Source organism: Rattus norvegicus, chromosome 7, assembly GCF_036323735.1.
Source record: "Rattus norvegicus strain BN/NHsdMcwi chromosome 7, GRCr8, whole genome shotgun sequence".
NCBI lineage: Eukaryota > Metazoa > Chordata > Mammalia > Rodentia > Muridae > Rattus > Rattus norvegicus.
In genome coordinates, this window is record NC_086025.1 from 87032963 (window position 1) to 87052519 (window position 19557).

General features: G+C 38.7%; 1 protein-coding gene across 1 annotated transcript; it reads left to right on the forward strand.

The window, feature by feature from the left end:
• The first annotated feature begins 653 nt into the window (after positions 1-653).
• On the forward strand, positions 654-13211 carry LOC120093654 (40S ribosomal protein S25-like). Its single transcript, XM_063264435.1, has one exon. The coding sequence runs from the start codon at positions 12650-12652 to the stop codon at positions 13181-13183; it is 534 nt and encodes a 177-aa protein (XP_063120505.1). The 5' UTR covers positions 654-12649; the 3' UTR covers positions 13184-13211.
• Positions 13212-19557: the final 6346 nt, after the last annotated feature.

Here is a 19557-nt window from a genome sequence, read left to right on the forward strand (position 1 = left end):
TGTGTGCCACCAAGCACAGCAGCCCGGCCACGAACACTCCCATAATATACTCTTCCTTGACTATAGAAAACTGCCAGAAAGCTTCATTATCGTGAAACAAAGCTCGCAGAGGTACAACACCATGTTTGCAAGACTATGTCTCTTCATTTCTGAGGAACTCAGAAAATGCTTTGAGGCTAGACATTAATCAGAAACCAAGCGCCACCTAGAGGCAGGAGGGAGAATGTCAAGATTGCCTTCATCTGCATTTTTCCTTTACTTAAGTCTCTTGTCAATCTTCCATCTATTCCCTCTTCTGCCCAAGGTAACATGCAACTAAAATGAACGCCCAATCATAACTAAAACAAAAATAAACCCTGTCTCAAGGTAGCTGTCTGATATGAGTTTTTAGAGTCTGTCTAAAACAGATAAAACAACACTGAGTTACAGTTCATGGATGGTATGACTTTGGAAATGAGAAGAATGTTTCGAGTTGCTTATATCAGATGGTGATTAGACTGCAAACCTTCTTATCTAATGGTCTTAAAAGCCATATCCTGAAAGGGGCTCTAAATGAATCTACCCCCAAAATAGTCTATAGGGTATATTTTCCTTGGCTGACTTCCATTCCTGTTACAATTTACATCAACCATTCTTTATCTTTAGTATTTTTATTAGTTCTTAAAGAGTTCCATACAGTGTGTTCTAATCATAGTCACCCCCCTCAATTCTTCCCAAATCTGCTTCCCTTCTCTACCCACCCAACTGTATGTCCTTAGATTGTCTTTTTATAGTTTTCAAGACCAATTCTTTGACATGTGGCCTTCCACTGCAGCACTGTCGATTTTACAAGGGCTACGTACTGAGAGAAAACTGTCATCCTCTCTACCAGCAGCTAACAATTGCCAAGAACTCCATGTCAAAGGGTAAAAATTCACATCCATCTCCCCTCTCACGTTGGGATTAGGCCTGGCTTTGCACAGGCTGTTCCAGTCACTGTGAATGCTTATGCATGGCTCCCCCATGTGTCCAAAACATATTTCCTGTAGTCACCACCTCTAGCTCTTGGACACTTTTTGCTCCCTCTTCCACACTGACCTCTGTGCCTTGGGGAAGAGGAGAAGGTGCTTTTGTTTCCTTTAAGCATTCTGTTATCTCTTCTCTGCACCTTGTCCAGTTGTGAGTTTTGATGTTAGTCACCATTTACTGCAAATAGATGAGCGTTGAGAGATGAATTGATCTACAGATGCACTGAAAAGTCATTAGGAGTTGGTTTAATACTGTGTCCATTTAGTAGAAATAGAGTAGGCTGTTCCCTTGTCACAAATTCTTGACCTGGTAACAGTGCAGTTATGGAATTTTTCCTATTGTGGAGGGGGACTTAAAATCCAATCTAAAAGTGGTTGGTTATTCCCATGGTGTTTATGCCACTAATGGAAAAGTGGTCCTGTACTGGCCAGTTACTTTTTCTAAATTTTTTTTCAAAATAAACTTTTTCATACAATATAGTTAGATCATGGTTTTTGCTCTCCCATCTCCTTTCCAAACCTTCCTACCTCCCTCCCCACCTTTCTAAATCCATGACTTATTGCTCTTGCTCTTAAGAAAACAAAAAGGAAAATAGGAAAGGCAAGGAAAGGATAAAACAAGATAAACAAATTATGGAAAACAAATAAAACAAATAAAGTAAACTAAGAAAAGGCCCTAGAAACATACATACAACGATACAGACTCAGACACACACCCACACACAATCTGCTCCAGAAAACCTTAGGCCAGTCATTTTTTAAAAGCTTGCAGGGTTCATTTAAGTGTGATCAGAAAGCTTCTTCATCTCTACTGGCTTGTTTTCATAGTGCTGTAACAGGCTTTGTACAATACCCAGGGATAAAATACTCTTTTCTGTTTGTGTTAGCACATGGCAGAGTTCCTCCTATTTGTCTATGTCTTAATTCCATAGCTGAGTAGGAAGAAGACATCAAGCCATATATTTCTCTTTAGCTATAGTCACTGTAGCTACAGCAAAGAGACAGACTCTGAGGCCACTTATCCTGGACCAGACATTATTATAGAGAAGCTCAGATGACAGCTCTATTGCAGTGGATAGGTGGATAGATCAGATCCATCTAATCCTCAAAATAAACCTTCATGTTCTGTCCACAAATCAAGAGGGCCCAAGCATTAACCTTTTTCAATCCAGGGGGATCAAGTGGTAGATGGACCTTTAATTTTTTTTATTTCTTCAGAAAGGATTAGAGTAACCTGGAAAATCTGAGTTTAGCAGAGGCACCGTGCATTGAAGGATGGCCATCAAAACTTCCTGCACTCTAATTCTCAGAAACTTTGCAGATGGAATGATCTTGAAATGAATCCAGTGAACTCGGATGTGAGATGGATGATAAATCCAATGAACACTCCCAGGAGTCAGGGGCAAGGATATTTGAGATAGAATTGAAGACAGCAGCAGGAAGACAGGCAGAGAGATGCCAACGGTTGAAACTGGAAAAGGCAAAGGCAAATGATTCTCTAGAGCCCCTGATAGTTGTGGTAACACATTGGGTTTAGACTTCTGATGCCACATGTGTCAAGATGCCACAGGGCAGGGGACATTAAGATGGTATATAAAGTTGAATTTTGGTGAAAAGCAACAGAAGCTGAGCAGGTCTCAGGGTTTACTTGTTCTGGGCTTATTTAAGCTTCATAAATGTTTTATGCGATGCTACCTCCTTCTATAATAATCACTCTTCTTACCAGCCAGCCGAACTCTTAATTTTCAGGACAGAACCATAAAAACTTCTCTTTGGAGGTTCCGTTGAAACTAAACATGTGATTGAGTTATGGTTTGAAAGTACAAGGTTTCAGTCTCACAGAAAACTGCTTTCTAAAGGGCATAGCATCTTTGTTCCTTGGATCTCGCCTCTTTGGACTTGGCCATATTCAAATATGACTAGTCAGGTTGAAGTCATACAAACAGAAAAACTGGTGCAAAGAAAAGCAGGGGAGGAAAGCCGAAGGGGCCTGCGACATTGAAGATATTACACATTTGGGATGCAGTCGTGTGCTCCATATTTTGGGCTTCAGTGCCATGTGAGAAAAGTCACCCATGCACTTAAGCTACCGTATAATTAGTTTTTTTATAACTCAAAGCCAGATATCATCCTAGTACATCCACCAGCTTAGAAAGAGACCATTCCTTGTGAACTCAATTACTAGAGCTTTGTATATCAAAATTTGCAAGGAAACAATATCCAAAAAGGATGAATTAATCTCCCTCTTATTTTACCAGCTACTGGAAAGACTTCTATGGGCCTGCGAATAGGATTTAGCTATCCTTTCATGTACTGGCTATAACATTATTCATTAATATTCCAATACCATTATCCCTTCAAAAGAAAGTTTTAATTCAAGTAATATTTCCGGATTACTGTTTTAGTAATGAAGGCTTCAGATTCCATAGCTATCATCATCCCAATGGAATAGGTTAACAGAAAACAGAGCCATGGGCCACTATACCAGAAGGATGGACCAGCAGACACACTGTCAAAGGAAATCTGAGGATCCTGATTGTAGGTTAGCACCTTGTTTTCCTAGAACTCCCCGAGATTCCTAATGCATTACATACTCCTGGTGAAATCTACCCACTAAATCAGGCCTTTGCTTTATTTTTAAAAGCATGTTGATCATTCATTAATGTTAATAACTTACTATTCTTCTGAACCAGGTATTTAAAAACTCTGAAATTACTTAGAATGGGTCTCTGGAAGCTGATGTTGGGTAAAGATCATTGGAGAGGCCTCTATGCTCTTGGTTAACATGTCCACCTTGCCTAACATTTTAGAACTTACTCTGTCATTTTCCCAGTTCCTATAGGAAAAGGAGACCCTGCTGATGTATCAACCATGTTTATAGAAATCAGAAAAGGGTGCGCCTTTTATCAGCCTGGACTTTTGATCCATTAATACATTTAAGAAAAAAAACTATTTGGTTGTCCCCTGAAATATGACGCATCCTATGGATTTGATATCTTAACTAGCACAAGATGACAGGCCTTAAGGTCAGTGACATTCTTTTGAGTTTCTTGGATTAACATTTGTAACAAAAACACCAGCCTTGACTAGCTTTAAAACTGTTACCTTTTAATTTAGACAACTCAAACAATGGCATCTAATGTTCATGACTATATTGTGTGATGGAACATGTGATTAGCAGTATGATATAGGGCTGGTCAGAGACATCAGCCGTAAGGATGTTGGCACATGTCTTCTGCTTGTATGAAGACGCTGTGTGGGAAGGATTCTTGGCTGCCGCTGGCATGGTGGTTATAAATCAATTAGCCTTGAATCCCTTCAGATCATTACAGTGAAAATCTACTTTACATGGAGTAAGAAATATAGCCTCTCAGATCTTACATAAGCAGTGTAGATGCAAACAACTTCATCTGTGTTGGTCGTTGTTGCATGACTGTATTTTATGCATCCTACACTGTGGCCACACTAATCAACCTATTGGTGCTGTGGACTTTTACCATTGTAGCTTTGCTTGTGCAATTATTCCCTAGAAAGGCATCTGATGTATTCAAACATTCCTTACATTATTCAAAGCTTAAATGAAGTAACATATTGTCTCGGTCTTCTCTGCATTTCCTAAATGAGACCTTATATTTCAATACATCCACATGAATATATACTGGTGATTGATAACTAAACTGTAAACTCTTTGAAAATTTAGGTCATGAGGACAATATCTACCACAAAACACACAACAAAGGCTATGTATCAAGCCGAATGCCAAGTGTGGTGTGATCACCATGCCACCTACATACTTCCTATTCTTTTTCTGTGAATTAAAATAACTGAGTCCTAGGAAGTCAATGCAATTTACACAATATCCAACAGATAATTAAGATTTGTACTTTAAATTAGTAAAAGCCACCAATCTCACAACTGATAATAATTGCAGACTTTTTGATGTTATTTTGGTTTATTTCCAGTTTCTGAGTTATCTTGAAGATAAAATATGAAACTCGTCCATTATCTCATATTCCTAAACCTCACCTGCCCAGCCTACTTCTTATTATATTCATTTGTATTATTGAGACAGGGGATTCATTTTTATCATGATTATAAAATATAAAAACAATTTGCAATACACAGCAAGTGCTCAGAGAATACACATTGTCTTTTCTTTTCCACCTAGTTCCCAAGAGTAATCAGAAAGTTAGAGTATGGCAGAGGTTGTGGTATAAAAAAAGAATGAATCAAATAATCATCTCCAAACTCATTTTACTCTTCAACTTTGAACATTAATCCAGGGACAGGCAACATTAAAACTAGAACTTTAATGTTAAGAAATGATTGAAAGTCTGATATCATACGGAAATGATGGATCAAATTTCATATGAAATCTGCTTTGTAATAACCTTTTATATTCTTAATAATATTCTGCCCTAAATATTGACAGTGAATTGACGCTTGAGTGATAAAAGAATGATAAAAAAACATGACAAGAATATTAGCCTTTCCCCCATAAGGTTAATAATGTTTTGATAAAAGAAAAACATCAATTTCTGGGGCAATTTTGGATTGCTCTTCAACGAGGAGGTGAAAAGATCATAAGTCTAGTGAAATGCGTTTTAGTATGCGTATATCCCTTAAGTGCTAAATAATTACAAGAGAATTGAAAAAAAACTTTGTGTGGAGGGATTTGCCCAACCATCAAATTTTTAATAATACCAAATCATCAAGTACTTAGAGCAAAAAAGAAATGGAATCAGTCCCAATGGGCTACACAGGCCAGTCAAGGCAGGGTGGGGCTCCAGCCTGAGAATGTATTGTATTTTGCTTTCTCTTGCTGTGATAAATACCACGATCACAAGCGACTTGGGAGTAAAGGATAGTTCTTAGCTTACAGGTGATATGGTTTATTATCAAGGGAAGCCAGAGCAGGAGTCAAGGCAGGAACTTGAAGGCAGGAAACGAACCAGAGACCATGTAAGAGCACCTCTCACCAGTTCACATTCAGCCACCTTTGTTTAAAGCCTGACCCATCTGCCTATGGATGGTGACACATAACACAGTGGGCTAGGCGACCCTTCATCTATTAGCAGCCAGGAAAATATCCCATACACAGGATGTCAGGCCAACCTGGTGGAGGCAATTCTTGAGTTGAACTTTCTTTTTCTAGGTGTGTCAATTTCCCAAAGAAAGATTAAAGATCACCGCAGGCATCGGTAGGTTGTAAAGATTCCTTTTGTTCTAGTGCTCTACATGTGCCCAGAAAAATACTCTTCCACTGAGCCACACTCCCAGCTCTCCCAAGAAATTTTATTGACAAACATCTCCTCTAATTCTGTGACAAATTATAGACTTAGAAACAAAGGGTTTCCCGGTAACTTAATCATTTTTGAGGCAGGGAAGGCAATGATACGCATTTAAAGGAGAATTCTTTTATAACACTCTATTACTGCCAGTTAAGGAAAACAATAATGTAGTTTATATCACTTGGTCTTGACCGCCGAGCAGAGTTATTTGCTACACCAAGTCAGAAGTATCGACGAGTAAATCAAGTGAAAATAACATTCCTCCACAGGTTTATCCTGTAAGCCTTTGAGAAGGCATCACACATCTACAGGATGGTACTCTAGCTCAGCTGGACAATGTTCCCAACATCTGCAACTTGGGTAATCATCATTTCGTAAAAGGTTAGAACAGAGGAGAAAATTTCTTTACTTTGTATTACAGGGTTCCTCCCACAAGAGCTGGGACAATAGCTAAAATTGCTAATACCTGTCAGCATTCAACTTATAGAAAGCACTTCATCAAATAAAGGAACAACAGACACACTCACTACTGATTCCAATGCTATGAAAACTTGAAGTTTCCTGTGAAATTCAAGTAAAAGTTCATTACGGTAGTGTCATTTAAAAATGAACTGACTGTGACAGTCTGGGATATTATATTTTCCTTCACAAAAGATCTAATGGAATTCAAATATTACTCTTTATCGTTGACAACCCATCTACAATGGCAGAATGAAGCTGAGCTGTTAACAAAAGGGATGTTTTAATACAAAATGCTCACCAAATTACCAAAGAATAAATAAATAAATATGAGCCTTCGAAACTGTAGAGAGTAATCAGATTTGGTTATTCCCCTGTAAAGCACTCAGAGCGATAGGTCCGGAATGTGGAAAAAACATCAGTTCTTATTCAGAGAAACTGACAGCAATGAAAATTGAAATGTTCATACAGCAAAGAGAAGGAGTATAGATGATTTGACAATTCTGCATTTTCTTTATTTTACTGTGTTATTTCAGGCCATATGAGATGTCTAGCAGATCAACTGACAAATTTAGGAATCTCTTAATATTTAAAATAATGTATAGGAGTGAATGAATATTTTATAGGTTGGAAACTCTGGGTAGATTTCATAATATAAACCTCAATGTCATGCTTGCTGAGTTTCTGCTGTGCCAATTATCATGGTGGGGCCCACCCAGGCCTAAAGTTCTGTTTGGAGAGCCATGGGTATTTCTTAAAATGCAAACATTCAAATTTCTATGCAAAACTCTCAAATAAAGTGGAAAAATACAAACATTTCCTATCATTATGCAACACAAAATCTACCATGGAATACTGGGCTTCCCAGACAAATTTTGGTTAATGAGAACCAATATACCATTGTTTGTTTGTTTATGGAAGGAAACACCAGAAATATGTTTCTCTCTTATTTTGGTTTCTGTTGCTGTGATAAATATGAGTAAAGCAAGTAAGGGAAAAAAAAAGACTGGCCTCGGAAGACAACTAGTGAAAAAGGCTGGAGGTCAGAACAGGGAGCTGGGGACCGAAACTGAAAAGAGGTATCAAAGGAACGCCGCTTACTGGCTGGCTTCCAGACACATATTCGGCTCTCTTTCTTAAACAGCTCAGGCCAACCTGCCTAGTTTTGACCCCCATCCCACCCCAGCAATCAGGAAAATGTCCTACAGATATGTGCACAGGCCAAATTGATAGAGAAAATTCTTCACTCTCCTCTTCCCAGATTTATCCAATTAACAACCAAGATTGGCTCTCATTAAGTCTATTCCTTGTCAACTGGGCAAACAGATCAGTGGTCAATCATAACTTTTCCGTGTGCCTGAGATCTCATGTTAATATCACACACACACACACACACACACACACACACACACACACACACACACACACACTCCAACTTTAAAACTCCAGCCTTTAAATTTTCTAGTGATTTAAAAGTTTAAATTCTCTTTTCTTAAATATCCAATAATTTTTAGCTGTGGGCTCCAGGAAAATAATAATTAAAAATAACGCTACTTTCTTAGTTCAAAGAAGAATAGGCACAACACAGTTACAATTATAGCATAGTGAACCAAGAATCTAATAGTACAAAAAGCTGTGTTTGACTGGTAGGACTTACATACAGTTCTTGCTCCCTTCTGAACCATTAGTAGCTAGGCCTACAGTATCTGAATTTGCCTCAGCATTCGCATCTTCCAAGGTTCTGCAGTAGAGCTCACTAAGGTCCACACATGTGATGGATTTTCAGTCTACAATTCCAAAGATTTCCACAATCCTCCCCCAAAATCTTCCTACTCAAAGCAACAATCTCACTTTCAGTATAAATTTTTATCCTGGTTTCTTTTCTTTCCTCTCCCTTTCTTTCTTTCTTCCTCTTTTTTCTTTTCCCCCTCTTCCTCCTCCTCTTCTTTTTAATAAACATCATTACTAAACACCACGTGGGAAGGAAAGGGATTATTTGGCCTATACTGCCAGGACATCATACTTCATTGAAGTGAAGGAAAACATGCAACACACATGAAGAAATGCTGTTCTCTGTCTTTCTGTCTGTCTGTCTCTGTCTGTCTCTGTCTCTGTCTCTGTCTCTGTCTCTCTCTCTCTCTCTCTCTCTCTCTCTCTCTCTCTCTCTCTCTCTCTCTCTCTTTCCCACTCAGACAGTTTTCCAACACAACCCAGAACCAGAACCACCTGCCCAGAGCAGCATCTCCAACAGCAGGCTAAATCTTCTAAGACAATTACCAATCAATAAAAATATCCTACAGACATATTATAGGCTAATCTGATGGAGATAAAGTCACCAAATATCATTCTTGTACCCAAAGTGGCTCTAGTTTGTGCCACATTGATAAAAGTTAGTTGGTACCACCAAATTGATATATAAAAGAGCCAGTCTTGCTGTAAACATTCTTTACAAAAAGGCAGTGTCTTGGATGGGTAAAGATAATTAATCTGGCAAAGGACACTGTGGTTAGGACAAAACGGCAACCAACAGATTGGGAAAAGATCTTTACAAATCCTACAACAGGATAGAGGCCTTATATCCAAAATATACAAAGAACTCAAGAAGTTAGACCGCAGGGAGACAAATAACCCTATTAAAAAATGGGGTTCAGAACTAAACAAAGAATTCACAGCTGAGGAATGCCGAATGGCTGAGAAACACCTAAAGAAATGTTCAACATCTTCAGTCATAAGGGAAATGCAAATCAAAACAACCCTGAGATTTCACCTCACACCAGTGAGAATGGCTAAGATCAAAAACTCAGGTGACAGCAGATGCTGGCGAGGATGTGGAGAAAGAGGAACACTCCTCCATTGTTGGTGGGGTTGCAGACTGGTACAACCATTCTGGAAATCAGTCTGGAGGTTCCTCAGAAAATTGGACATTGAACTGCCTGAGGATCCAGCTATATCTCTCTTGGGCATATACCCAAAAGATGCCCCAACATATAAAAAAGACATGTGCTCCACTATGTTCATCACAGCCTTATTTATAATAGCCAGAAGCTGGAAAGAACCCAGATGCCCTTCAACAGAGGAATGGATACAGAAAATGTGGTACATCTACACAATGGAATATTACTCAGCTATCAAAAACAATGACTTTATGAAATTCGTAGGCAAATGGTTGGAACTGGAAAATATCATCCTGAGTGAGCTAACCCAATCACAGAAAAACACACATGGTATGCACTCATTGATAAGTGGCTATTAGCCCAAATGCTTGAATTACCCTAGATGCCTAGAACAAATGAAACTCAAGACGGATGATCAAAATGTGAATGCTTCACTCCTTCTTTAAAAGGAGAACAAGAATACCCTTGGCAGGGAATAGAGAGGCAAAGATTAAAACAGACACAGAAGGAACACCCATTCAGAGCCTGCCCCACATGTGGCCCATACATATACAGCCATCCAATTAGACCAGATGGATGAACCAAAGAAGTGCAGGCCGACAGGAGCCGGATGTAGATCTCTCCTGAGAGACATAGCCAGAATACAGCAAACACAGAGGCGAATGCCAGCAGCAAACCACTGAACTGAGAATAGGACCCCCGTTGAAGGAATCAGAGAAAGAACTGGAAGAGCTTGAAGGGGCTCGAGACCCCATATGTACAACAATGCCAAGCAACCAGAGCTTCCAGGGACTAAGCCACTACCTAAAGACTATACATGGACTGACCCTGGACTCTGACCTCATAGGTAGCAATGAATATCCTAGTAAGAGCACCAGTGGAAGGGGAAGCCCTGGGTCCTGCTAAGACTGAACCCCCAGTGAACTAGATTGTTGGGAGGAGGGCGGCAATGGGGGGAGGATGGGGAGGGGAACACCCATAAGGAAGGCGAGGGGGGAGGGGGATGTTTGCCCGGAAACCGGGAAAGGGAATAACACTCGAAATGTATATAAGAAATACTCATGTTAATAAAAAAATTATCAATGGAATTCAAGCTCATACTTACAGATAAATAAATGGTGATTAAATATTAAAAAATATTGTGTCACTATAATCAGCATTTCCATCCAACTGTATACATCTTCCACTTTTAATTTTAAAATAGGATATCTTTATACACACACACACACACACACACAGACACACTCAGACACACACACACACACACACACACACACACACACTTCCAAACTCTCATGGTCCACTGCTAGGCAGGTAAATATAACCAATGTGTTTTTGACCTGGGTAGGAACATCTAGAAAGTAAGGATTTACTACTAGACTCCTGGCTTAGATAAGACACACAGAAATGCAAAGCTACCAAATGAACAGAACAGCCAAAATCCAAAAAGACATAGAAGACGAAATTAGATGAGATTCACAACATTCTGGATCTAGCCATACTCGAAGTTCAATTATTTAGTTCTTTGAACCAAAATATGTACCCTATTGTAGTTTGTTAGTTGAAAGGTTGGTTATACAAAGCACTTGGTGTTACTGCTACATTTCTTATAACTAAATAAATTCTGGAGAATTCAAATGTGGATCATGTCATCACAAACAGGGTCATATCCCACAATTTTATGAGACCATATAAAGGATTGGAAAGTCAATGGTTAGAAACAAGAAATTTTATAGTTTAGTGCTTAAAAACTTAGCACTGCAAGTTGAATTTTCTATAGTTTGGTTACATTCATTTCTCCAGGGATATACCAGAGCAGTTTTCCCTGCTTTCTAACATCCATTCACACTGCTATTCTTCCCTACTTTGGTCCTGGCAATCCCTTGGTGTGGAGAACGATCTCTAGACTGTTCTCTGTAATTCAGTGTACAAATTGTCCTTCACATCCATGGCTGAATATCATTTCTTCTCTAAAGCTTTTCCTAATCATCTCATCTGTTATATTTGTTTCTCTACTATAAAGCTCTTGCTGATTACAAGCAATCTGTGTGAAAGACTTGATGTACCACCAAGACCTATAGGGTAAATTGTTTGATGTTGTGAACACAGGGTCTCACTTAAGTATATCTTACTTTCCTGAAACTTGCTATGAAGGCCCGGATGTCCTTTAATTTACAGAGATGACCCTGCCTCTGCCTCCAGAGTGCTGAGATTAAAGGCATACAACATCATGTTTTCAATATTACTGTTTTAAATATTACTGAGCACTATAATTTTTCCTTATACTTTATGTTCTTTATGTGTGCTTCTTTAACTCAACTGAGATGATTCTGAGATTTAAAACAATATTTATTTATGACAGCCTGGTGAACTGTCTTGGTAAAAATAAATAAATACTAAATACTCAATTTATATTAATCATGAATTTATCATTTTTTCTTTTAAAAATCAAGAGCCCATAAAATTAAGCAATATACTCAACCAAATATAGGTAATTCAAGAACAGAGAATTTGAAGATAATATTTTAGAAATAAAATATTAAAGCAACTCAGTAAAGATGAATGGAGTCAAAAGTCTTAAATAGAAGGCATTTTCATACATAAATATTAAAATCAAACGGTATAAAAAGCTGTAGTTATGGAAAAGAATAGTATGGCTCAAGAAATGTGTACTAAAGTTGAAAAATCCTAACTATATTACTAAAGAGGATGTGTCTCCACAAGGCCTCTCCAAAGAAATCAATACGCACACAAGCTCCTGTTTGTTAAAACTATACCAAACAGCACTCTTTCTAATATATGTATATATGTAAGGTATAGATTTCTAATATATATATATTTCTATTTCTATATTGATTTCTATTATATATGATAGAGAAAGAAACATAGCTTGGTTTGGTTGCTGTAGGGAGAGAAAGTAAAATATAAATAAAAGAAAGTCAGACTTCAAAGACAAATAGTTCAGGTACAGTTGGTAGGGAGAACATTTTGAGTGAGGATGGAAATTCAGAGTGACAAATGTCTACTGGAAGAGGTCACAGACTTGACAGTCTGCAGAACCACAACAGAAAATATACATGGGGTGGAGTGCTTTAGGAAGTGTCTACAGACATCAATATCAAATGGTCCACACTACTCTCTGAGCTTCGCCATGATGCCCAAAGATGACAAGAAGAAGAAGGATGCCGGAAAGGTGGCCATAAAAGACAAAGACCCAGTAAATAAATCTGGTGGCAAGGCCAAAAAGAAGTGGTCCAAAGGCAAAAACAAAGTTCAGGACAAGCTGAACAATCTCGTCCTGTTTGACAAAGCTACTTATGACAAACTTTGTAAGGAAGTTCCCAACTATAAGCTTATTACTCCAGCTGTGGTCTCCAGGAGACTGAAGATTCAAGGTTCCTTGGCCAGGGCAGTCCCTCAGGAGCTACGTAGTAAAGGACTCATCAAGCTGGTTTCAAAGCACAGAGCCCAAGTAATTTACACCAGAGACACAAAGGGTGGAGATGCCCCAGCTGCTGGTGAAGATGCATAGACAGATTCAATCAGCTGTACATTTGGGAAAATAATCAAATTTTTTCATTTGAATCAAATGAAAAAAAGAGACCTCCTGTCTAATTTAGGGGGGAACAGACTATTATGGGTATCACAACTAGTGCAGAAGGAACACATCAGAGCTACTTCATTCCAGCCTATTATTTCTATATGGAAATTAAAATATAATGCTTTCGAAAAACACCTAGAACTCATATTTCAGTTGAATTTCTATTATCAAATGATGGCATCTAACTTAAATAAAGCATTTACATTGAGCTTGCAAGCTTCTGCCCACTTAGATGAGCTGAGAAGTTCCAAAGATAAACTGAAGGTACTGTAAGGATTTGGGACATTTATAGTTTGCCATATATTTATAGATTGCTTTTGCCTGTAGGCTCAGTTTATCCCCAGCACAGTTTGGTGAGAAAGCTCATAGCAGGACATAAAGAAGGCAGAAGGAATCAACTTGCTCATATCCTTACGTATCATTCACGAGGACTTAGTGAGAAGCATCTAAGAGAGAGTTGTTCCCATTCATTAGTCTCTCCATTGCTACAGAAGAAGGCTAACAAGCTGTCAAAAATGTTCGCTCTCCTTCTATCTATAATGTATTTAAAGTAGTCCATAATTTGTTTAAGTTTTAAACCATCTGTGAATCCTTATGCCCTTTTGCACATGAAAGATGGATTTAGTCAATGCCAGACAATTAAGTAGAGACAAGTATGGCTTATAATAAGATGCTAGTCATGAACTAGATGGTAGTATGGACAGCCAGTAGTTGATAAGAAAATTTGAGACGTTTATTTGAAAATAATTTGATGTTGGGAAGACAATATTATTAAATTGGTCTACAGCAGTGTACATGGGGTCACCTGTACTTATACCAGAGCGCACAGCAGCGGGATGCTATGGGGCATAATTAAAAAGCTCCAGAGTCTGCCGTGTTCCACTGCTATTAGTGACAGTGTGTGGGCGAGCATGCTGAGGGAGTGATGTTTATCTAGGTCCCTTCCTTCATGCCTTCCTCATGTTCTTTTGTCCGAGCCTTGCTCATGCCCCGCATTCTGGCAGAGGAAAAAGCATCCCTTTCCCTTCACTTGAGCCTGCAGTTATTCATAATGTACACGGATAGATTTGACCAGAAGAGTGCTTTGAATAGCTCTACTTAAGATGCAAGCACTCCAGTACCACAACCATGACCATATCCTCTCCCATCATTCAAGTCCCAGCAGCCTTTAAGATCATCAAATAAAAAAATCCCATTCTGAGTTGCCCAGTGGTGGCACTTGCCTTTCATCCTAACACTTGGGAGGCAGAAACAGGCAGATCTCTGAGTTCAAGTCTAGCCTGGTCTACAGAGCAAGTTCCAGTATAGCAGGGCTACACAAAGAAACTGAGTAAAAAACAAAAACAAAAAACAAAACAAAACAAAAAACCAACAAAAATAGTAAAAGTCAAAAGCAAGACAAGAAAAACCCAAACAGAAAAACAAAACAAAGGAAATAACAACAACAAAACAACAACAAAAAAAAAAACCTCTATCTGTATGTTCATCAAAAGAGGTTGACCACATCAAATCTGTTATCCTAAAGTGTAGCCAGAAAGTGAGACACGGGAACTGTGATTTTCAGCAGTCACTCCCTCCCTATCCACACAGGGATTTTCTCATTCTTTGTGATTTAAATAATTAGGTTCCAATTATATATTCCTGTCCATTTGTTTTTCTTTAAATCTATCCCAACGATCATTTCTGTTGCTGAAAGGTGTATTTTTTTCCTGTGTTTCAGATATCAAAATAACAATCCAGTGTATTTATTTTGTTCATGGCTGCAAATGTGCATCTGTACGCTGTGTGCAGACATCAGAGGTTGACACCCTCCACTGCTCTTCACCTTATATGTGAGGTAGGATCTCTCCCTAAAGCTGGACCCCAGCCATAGGCCTAACTGACAGGGTAGTAAACCCAGGGGTCCTCCACTCCCCATCTTCCCAGCCTTCAGATCATAGGTGTTTGCGTAGCAAGTACTTTACTGACTGAACCATTCCCTCAGCCCAGTCTATCAATATCTAGATTGTATTTGTAAAGATTATCCATTTTATAAATTCTATATGCTAAAGCACATAGATTTTTTTTTTGTTTTTAGGCTCACTATTGCTTCCCTAATATGGATCAATACCTTTTCCATCCAATAACCAATGAAAACCAAACTATTTTAATTCATACTGGTTTCTGGTTCGAAGTGGTTCCTTGACATGATCATCTACAAGGAGAAAAAAGTTAGCTGAAGAGAATGGTGAGACTCTCTAGAGAAAATCCATATATAAGTCAAATTTGTTTGGATACAACTTCCACTGAGTATGGCTACATGCGTCTCTGGAGTCTGGTAGGCAGCTATACTCATATTATGTACACACACTTATCTAAAATGGGAAGAGTTACTGTACCATTCTGGAATGCTATCCAGAAGAGTGAATTTATAGATACTAGAAATAATTGCTAGCATATAGTACATGACTTATTAATACTGAAAGCATTAAAGGGAGAATATTAGACTCGTTAGGGCAACTAGTAAGAATTTCTATGATAAATTATCCTTAAGCATTTACAAAACGTAACATTATTGAGAAGTTTTATGGGTGTCTATTGTTACGGCCCATCAGGAGGATACAAATTGTCTTACAAAAGATCACACATGTTACTGGGTTTCCAGGAGACACAGATAGTTAACGAAATTGTTCAGCATCTGTTGATAATTGCTTAATTTTTGGATATATACGTGTGTAAGAAATAACTTCCTAGAAACACCATCCCTGTACAAATTAGAAGAGGAAGCTCTTGACTCCCATATGTAACTGGAAATTTATGATTACAGCTGGCTTTAAATTATGTCATTTAGGTGATGTTTCTCTTCCTTTCTGCTACCCAGAGTTCTAGACTCACACCCTACCCAATGACCTTCCTGGTGTGTACTTGCTAATTCCTTAAAAAAAGAAAAAAGCCATCATTAAATGTTTTCATGTCTTTACGTGGCTATTGAGTTGGAATGCATGTTTGTGCAATACACAGCTGAGTCTTCTTTTGTCTTAGCATCCTTGGTAGCAGATGTGCCTGGCTGGTCCTCTGCATGCGTGTCATAAGTGTTTGTGAAAAGAATGAGTTTTTAAATAGAGGAGTGTGAGAAGCAAGGGCTCAAGATTACAACTGTGAACGGAAGAGGCAGGAGCCACAGAAATGCAGAAAATACCACAAGCTGGAGAAAGACACAGTTATCTGAGGGAAGTGATAAGCCTGATCTATGGTCACAGACTTGCAAATGTGTCTCTGTAGGAATGACACAAACCCATCTGCAGGGTAGCACTGCTCATTTTCCCTTCAAGATTCCCAGTGAAAAGGTAATTTTTTTTTTTTTTTAGTTTTAGTAGATCAATGATTTTCCATTTAAGGTTTCCCTTAAATCTCCGTATCCCAAGTATGCCCCAAGAAACTCAAACGAGATTAAGCAGATAAACTACATATTTACCAAGCCCCCTCCAAATACCACACAGTTGCTAAGCACTTGGTATCTTTAATTGTGTCAGTCATTAATAAAGAAGGCCATAAGTGGCTAAAATGTAAGAGTGAGCCTAATTCCAGAATTTACTGCAGCTCTGGCTGACATTCATGTATGTGTTCCTACACAGAACTTTAAAGCTCCCTGGAACTACTTACCAATCAGGACAGTACAATATATTTATGTTTACTGTAAAGTACATGGAACACAGCTGCATTCACTTTGCTGATCTATGCAGGCATGATGGCTGCTCCTTTGCTCTCACTGGCTCATATGAGTTGAAGATGGTGTCCCTTATTGAGAGATGCTGGTGAATAATAACTTAGGCTTCCCATACAACTCCATATAGCTCTGCCTGGAGGCGGTTTGCTTCACAGTACAGCCTATGGGAATAATCTATTTAAGAAAGGAAGGAACATCCACGGTGTAGAGGTATAAAATTTAAAATTAGGACACACTTTTACTGGTCATAAGCATTAACGTGATTTAGCAGCTAGTCTCTGTTTTCTAGATCACCTGGTTAATAAGGCACAGCAGCAGCATTTGTGTTCAAGCCATTAGGGTACATTTAAGTTCTGTGTTTAAAAAAAGTAGTAATTATGTTGCTGCTTCTATAAGTTGTAATTGCCTCCTGTATGATTGCTGATAATTTCAGGTAATTGTCAGCACTGCGAAAGAGCTTTTTGTGGCCCCACAGTAGAGAATACCCCAGGGAAGATACTACAGACTACAGTGGAGTTGAGAAAAGGGAGGGTAAGCTCATTGGTGGTATAATTTAAACTATACTAACTTAATTATCTTATGACAAACATAAAACTGAAATATCCCTCTAGGTTTTAGCAACAAAGGAGAAATGGCTATAAAAAAAAGTCTGTCTTCAAAATCATGCTGACTTTTCAGAAAATTTAGTCAATTTAAATCGTTTAGACCCACACCTGAATATTTTCACACCAGACTCTTGCACGAATGGCAAGGGATCACACTAAAGAAACGTGAGATGCTTCAAAACATGGCCATTGCCACTGCTACAGAAAGAGGGGGCCACTTAAAATGATGAGAGTCTGTTTTATTCCTACACTGTTAGGGTAAGGATAAGGGGAAGAGGATAAAGAAAACTTAAAACATAAAAGTTCAGTGGACTCCAAATGCCGATGCATTTATTCCAAGGCATGTATGTACATGGAGTCACATTTTGGCAAATAGAGCCCAGCTGAGAAAATACAAGTTGTCAGCAGTAGACTATGATGGAGACAAGACCTAGGAAAGCCAAGTGGTTGGTGAGTATTGCTCAGTGGTAGAACATTTGACAATGGAGAGGAGAGTTTGTTTCTCTTCCAGAAGACTCGTCAATGAGCTGTCGAAAGACAATCACTTACACTTTTGCTATACCCAAATATCAAAAGGTCATAGTAGCTCAATTTACTATTTCTTACACAAACCTTTTTTTTTTCAGATTTAGGAGGGAGAAGAGCAAAGAGATAGTAAAACTCCAATCAGCCTGAGAGAAAGGTTAAAGTCATTCTTTTTTATATCCATTCTTGGTAGTGATCCATAAAAAATAATTAGGGCAAGGGTAAACCTATTATGTAGCACATATTTGCTACCAGCCTTGTCAATCTACATATACTCAGCCACTAAAAATTTGTTGCTCCCTTCCTCTATCTAGCATGTGTGTGTGTGTGTGTGTGTGTGTGTGTGTGTGTGTGTGAATTTTTCTTTCTTCATGCCATATAGACTTATGCTCACAAGAATGCTTGCTTGATTTTTCCCTTAAGGTCCACACTGGCAATCTTGTGCATGTTGATCTAAAAATTGTAGTGTTTCTCCATCTCCACTTTATTTTGTGCATTGACCAATTCTTCACACATTTCTAAACATCCATCATGCAGCTGTTATCTCTACCCGGCACTCACTGTCTGTCACATTTGCCTTGATCCTCCCTTTGAGCTAAGCTCCTTTAATACCAACTGCCATGTCCATTCCCCTCATCCCTTTGCTGAGCAGAGGTGGGTGAGCACAGGGTCTGTCCCTCTCGGATGCAAGAGGATTTTGTATTAGAGACCTGTCAGAGCTGGTCTGAAGGAGGGCACATTGAAATCATTTCTCTTATTGAGAGATAAGTGCTCTTTGTCATTTATTCTCCCATTCTTGCCTTTACCTTTCACACTGCTTACATATTTATCCTCCAGCTGCCTGCATATTTGACAATGCCATGGCTGATAGTGTTATACTAGCAGATATGCACGCGGCGCCTGAAGTGACTGATGCGTGACCTTCACCACGTTCTATGCTTAACACACACATCCAGGCTTCTTCCAAGACTGGGCTGTGCCACTGAACCAGTAGGGTCATTATGTTCAACAACAACAACAACAACAACAACAACAACAACAACAACAACAACAACGTCAAGTGATAAGGCCAAGAATTTAGTAAGCTTCTTTTTTTCCCAGGTAGTAACTGTTATACTCCTATATCACCTCATTTTGCTTGGATCTAGCCAGACTCAGAAGTTATTGCACAATGCAAAAGCAAAAAGCTATTATCCCCTTTCCACGGGCAGAGTGGATATCTTTGCCTAGTCTTTCAAATACACATTGTGTTACTAAGTAGGGAGTCTTACAGTGAGTTAGTATCCACATGTGTCGACAGGAAAAGCATTTTGAGCAAGGAAGTATTGACTAACAAAATCTATAGCACAAATGATGATTAACCTATTCATGGTTTGTTCAGTATTCTCAAAATTGTCAGGCCTCGGGGATGAAAAGTCTTCCTCCCATAACTCCTCATTGTTTACCAGTGTCTAGTGGTAGAGATTGCT

Coding starts and splice junctions, on each gene's coding strand:
- LOC120093654 (XM_063264435.1), top strand. CDS start 12,650: ATGGAAATTCAGAGTGACAAATGTCTACTGGAAGAGGTCACAGACTTG.